The sequence below is a fragment of the Hyalella azteca genome, unplaced genomic scaffold, assembly GCF_000764305.2.
Source record: "Hyalella azteca isolate HAZT.00-mixed unplaced genomic scaffold, Hazt_2.0.2 contig14830, whole genome shotgun sequence".
Classification (NCBI taxonomy): domain Eukaryota; kingdom Metazoa; phylum Arthropoda; class Malacostraca; order Amphipoda; family Hyalellidae; genus Hyalella; species Hyalella azteca.
The window spans coordinates 75,267-80,756 of record NW_025944702.1 but is presented as its reverse complement, the minus strand read 5'-3'; the positions used below and the strand labels follow the sequence as shown (position 1 = coordinate 80,756).

Genomic DNA, 5,490 nt, shown 5'->3' with positions numbered 1-5,490 from the left:
GGAGCCTCTGAAGACTTGTTCAATGCGGCCCCACGTCAGAACAGTTCAAGGAATTTGACGGAATTTTGTTTTTTCAAAGTTTGAGGAGGATAGTTCCAGAAAGATGACGTAGCAGCCGGCCGAAGCCGACTACTGTCACGGGAGCTCAGCACAAACAACCTCCTGCCTCAACGGTTAGAACAGAACTCCAATTCTGACGTTACGTTCACGCGACGAGTATTGTCAATTTTTTTCCTCTTCTATTTTTACTAGCGCGCTTAACACCAGATTTTAATGGGTTTTACAGGCATAATTTCGTCAAATAGAAACCGATCTGTACCTAATTTACAACTATGCTATTTATTGGATGTACGCTCATGCGAGCGTTGTCAAAATTGGTTTTGATTATGCAAACCTATGCGTGGAAACCCTGTTATTGAAACTCGTCCCAAATATTAGTTCCAAAAGTTTCGAAGCGGCGTACTGATTCACTTTGTCATCATTGAGAAAAAAAATACCTTTTTTGAGAGCTGATTTGCCCACGTTTTCGCGTGAATTAACAAATAATTTTTATGTCGACAAGTAGGTATTTCATCCCACTACAACCATAATTCATCACTTATCATGTTTTCTGCCAACATATAATGACGTGTTTCCCGTTCACTCAAAGCGACTTCATCGTACAATGTCTAACAATAATGATAGCCCACTGGGCAGGGTGGTTCAGTTTCAACAGTTCAGAGTACCCTGACTGAAGCAGGAAGTTGTGGTTTCAATCCCAGCAACCTACAACAATTCTGGTCAATCGGCGAGGGAGTCGGGCAGTTGAGCACCACAAAAATGGAGCATTGTGATGCGTTTTTGAGACAGCAAAAATCTGTGAATATTCTGCGATGGTGAGGTTCGACATGCCTAACGGCCTAATGAACGCTGACAAAGCAATACTATATCTATACATTGTTACGTCAATACTTTGCAACGCAAATATGTTGCAATGACAAGACATTGTAATGACAATGCATAGTAAATGCAATATATTTAAGGCAAAGCTCAAAATTTGAATATTAAAAAGTCTTCTATATCGGTAATTTTGTAAGTTCAAATTTTTTAACATCATGACAAGAGACCTATAAAGAAAGAAGCTCGTTATAAAGGAAACTGAAATAAAAAATATATATTATATATAATAAAAATATGGGGTGTTGCTTTGATCCGGTCGCGCTAATGTGTAACTGTTGGTTACAAAGTCCAACATCTGTAAAAATTTACGTCTGAAACTCACAAATGCAAATAAAAGATTTTACCGATTAGTAGTGAATTTGAATCTAGTTTTGAAAAAGATTAAAATACCAAAATCACTGAATTCTGATAATCGTATCATTAGAAATCATAGTACCTATGTATAAACTAGTACGGACCGATAGAATTGATTTCGCAAGAAATAATCAATGGGCTGCTGGGAATTTCTTATTTACTCGATAATGCATGATCCTTCATATTCGTATTGAACATTAAAATAAATTTGAATATTTCTATACCCAAGAATGAATATAGTTTGAAATTATATCTATTCTTCACTCTTTCAGTTAACAACACCGGAAATGCTGCACATGTAATATTTTACACCCCAGAATGAATTTAGTGAAAATAATATTTATTGTTTACTATATATAATGTAAAAAAACAGAAACGCGGTACGTGTAATATTTCACACCGCGGAATGAATATAATGAAAATAATATATATTCTTCACTCTATATAAGTTAACGATAAAAGAATCGCGGTGCAAATATATCTACACTCAGCCGCAAAGATATACATAAATGCTGCAGACCGCGCCGGAACACCGTAAGCTAGACCAGTTCCGTACTGTTAAACGATATGATAGCGTCGTAAGTCTTCAGCCAGTTCTTAAACATATTCGCCCTAGAGCAGACAGTTCTGCATCTGGCTTATACTAGTTGTTTATAGGTCACCAAGTTTTTAGGTCAGTATAATTATTGCTACTTTATGTTGATCGAATTTTTTTACATTACACAGGCCATCAACCGCATTTTGACGCACCTGGTTATCGCCTTCCAAAAACGGCTCCAAACTGGGATGGATTTTTTCCTGGGCTTAATGCATTAATGTTTAGGAAGTAATGGATGGCAATATTAAAACTGAACTCTATCATAATCCCATATACCGATATTTGCAACATTTATGAGAGTTTTACGTGTTTAAAAATGGGCACGTTTTATTGAATAGAATAGAAGTGTCGGCATTGAAGAAATAGGCCCATGGCCAGTTGCCGTGAAAAGTTCGTGAGCTACTAAAAAAGTGTAGGAGTGAAAAAGTTCGTGAGCTACTACCTGAGAGTTTGGCTTTTTCCCTATCAAAGAAAAAATCACTATTAATATACGATTTAACAACCTTTTATGGGGCAATGTTTAAATGAATCGTAATTTGTACTTTTCGGAAAATTTCTTATAATTTTATATCACTGCAGTTAAAACGAAACCATTAACAACCCTCACATCTTTTTCAGTGAAGTTTTCTTATACCATCGAGTATTTTTATTCTCCCAATCAACAATGCTATGTGCATGGTGCATTCGAAAAAAAAAAATCCGAACGAAAATTCAGCATTAGCCATGGTTTAAATTGTTACATAGAAAACTTCAGCAAAACAAACTACATGAAGACGTCATACGATATAAATAATAATACATAAATGAACGAGTATGACGACACAGTATCCAGGCTGTCGTGGAGCATCGTGTAGCTGCTCCGAGAAGCCGCTACGTGCGAAGTGGAGGATACACAGTCAAGCGATCTGAATCTGTAAATAAAAAAAAAATAAAAATCACAGATCAGGTTTATTGTAGACGATAACGGGATCATCTTCATCGATAGGCAGATTCACATTTACGCAATTGTCAGAATTCAATGATCACACAATCTACAAACTCCGAACCTAGCAATCCATCAGTTTGAACAAAAAAAAACACGTAGCCTATACTTTAGAATTCAACGTCTCGTCCTCTATGGAGAAAGCCACGCATTTTACAATAAAATTAAAATAAAAGCTCTTAAATTTGTTATTAGAATTTCATTCATTGCAGTGTTTTTTCAATGCAATGCCGAATCGAGAATTAGAAAATTTCTTGATTTGAATCTAGGGTACCGTTGGTGGCAGCGCGTAAGAAACTTGATGACCCACACACATGGGTTGACTCGCCAAACAGGTTACAGAACATCCCACCCGTTTGGCTGCTGTACCTAACGGTTCGCTGAGCTACTTAACTGACAACTATGGGCATTGGTTGTGCGTTCTTTTTCGTCTTCAATGTTTAATATGGGAAGAAGTTGCATGATTTTAGACCTGAGCCATCGCAATGAAACATCGTAGCTCACAAAAAATTCACATGTCATACAGACAACGCAAGGAACTCTGAGCAATGCTATTGATACTACCTAATCTTCATATATCTACGAATGCTTAAATTTAAATGGCATCTTATAATATTCAATACCAAAAAATTAACAATTAAAGAAGCTGAAATGCATTTGGATGAACCCTCAAGTAAAGCCATACTCAAAAATATTGTGAAAAGATAATTTTGATTCTAATCAGAGAAAATATCATTTGGAACATAGGTATACTTGAATCTGGAATATTTTCCCAACAAAATAAAAATTTAAAATTATTTACCAACCTTTAAATTTTTTGTAAATCTCCTTTCAATAACTTGTGGTAGGGATGATCGCTCGGTTTTACGGTCGTCTTCAATGCCGCTTCTTTTTGCAAATCATCATCATTTTCGGGATCATTAATATATGGGGCATTCTTAAGTTCACTGTCGTGATGTTCATGGTGTCTGATGACGTACACTTTTTCTTTGGTTCCATCTGCATCCGCTGCTGAACCTCCGAGTAGCTCAGGCATAACGTATTGGTAAATTCTTCTGGCATAGTCGAAGTATGGATGAGAGGAGTGAGCGATGCTGCGACCGGAAACACGATAAGCGCCCGCGTTCATCAGCCTCTCCAGTTCTTCGGGTGTTAGTTCCGAAGGGTGAACTATCCTTACACCGTGGTCATAGCCACTGAGATGGGATGAGATTCCTTTTCTTGAAATGGGTTCGGGTGCCAGAGAAGGTTGCATGTAGTAGGCGAGTCCTCCCATAAAGATGGCCGCCCCAATAGACGCAATCATAGGAAAACTGAATGAAGAAAATATCCCTTGCTTGCTTTCAGCTACTTCATCGTGACGTTTTTCAATATCGGTTGTATCACTGTGCCTTTGAGGGGATTTTTTTAGAGACTCTTCCTCAGTTGCTTTCTTGACAGAATTTGATGAAATTGGTTTGGATGCTCTAACGGTAGTTGTAGTAGAAGTTGTTGCGGTGGTAGTTGTTGTAGTCATAGGGGTAGTAGTAGTTTTAGGGGTTGTAGTAGTAGTTTCCGGAGGAGTACTAGTTGCTGGAGTTGTTGTAGTAGTAATTTCTTCTCTTTGCTGCGGTGGGACATAAACAGGACCTGCAGCAGGTTTCTCTGTGGGTATTCCAGTTCCCGGTTGTAGTTTTACTGCAGCAGGTCGTTCTCGCTTCGGGAGGGCGAGTTGAGCGAAGTTTTCTGCTGATTCTGGGGGAATTTGAGCTATCGCTCCCAGAACGATTGACAACAACACCAACGCTGATAATTTCATTTTTGATTAGTTTCTAATTTTTAATTCTGGGATGAAAACAAAATATTTCTTTGTAAAAAAATCACTTGATTATCTATGTTTCGTCACTAACTGTATGCAGGTTGTTAGCGTTAGCCAAGTCAAGCAACAAAAACACTCATGCGGAAGCTATCATCAGCCACTGCCAAACTGCATGCGTCCTGGTCACCTGCTGAGCGCTGAATGAGGCCGTGTCTCGGCAGCAAGCAATGCAACGGACTCCGGGCCGGCATATGTAGAACAAATTTCTGCCTTGGGGCTTCTAAACCGCTTGGTAGATCGCACCATTAGAACCGTTTTAAAGCGTGGCAAAGCAGCACTCCCAATATAAATGTAGAATATCATACTACAGTTCAATTGATATTATTATATTTTTCTCTTTTTTAGCGCATTTTCTCATTTATGAAAAAAATGCACTATTGTGCTCGCCATGTCCGTCTGCCCGTCCGTCTGCCCGTCCGTCTGTCTGTCCGTCCGTAACTTCATGTTTTCGTCGACGAGAAAATGCGCTCTTTGTCACTCACTGCGGTGAGTACTGAGATACATTTTTTTGTATGAGGAAGACATGTTAAGATTGCGGGAAACATGTATTTCACAGTCAAGTTGAATTTGACTTTTTTTATTTGTCGTAAGTTTCATTGCATATTTTGGATCGTATATTAAATCACAGACGTATTTACATGGTTAAATTAGCGCATCGATCGAACCGTGTCGTGAGTCTGAATTGTTCTAAATGGATGACAGCCATATCTCATTCTAAATGCGAAACACTCGTTACACTCCATGCCATATTAAACAAAA

General features: G+C 38.2%; 1 protein-coding gene across 1 annotated transcript; it reads right to left on the bottom strand.

The window, feature by feature from the left end:
• Positions 1-1,138: 1,138 nt before the first annotated feature.
• LOC108667270 lies at positions 1,139-4,882 on the bottom strand. Its single transcript, XM_018154277.1, has 2 exons — positions 3,680-4,882; positions 1,139-2,802 (listed from the first exon to the last, which is right to left on the bottom strand). Exon 1 carries the CDS (start codon positions 4,669-4,671, stop codon positions 3,682-3,684), a length of 990 nt encoding a protein of 329 aa, XP_018009766.1. The 5' UTR covers positions 4,672-4,882; the 3' UTR covers positions 1,139-2,802; positions 3,680-3,681.
• Between the last annotated feature and the right edge of the window lie 608 nt (positions 4,883-5,490).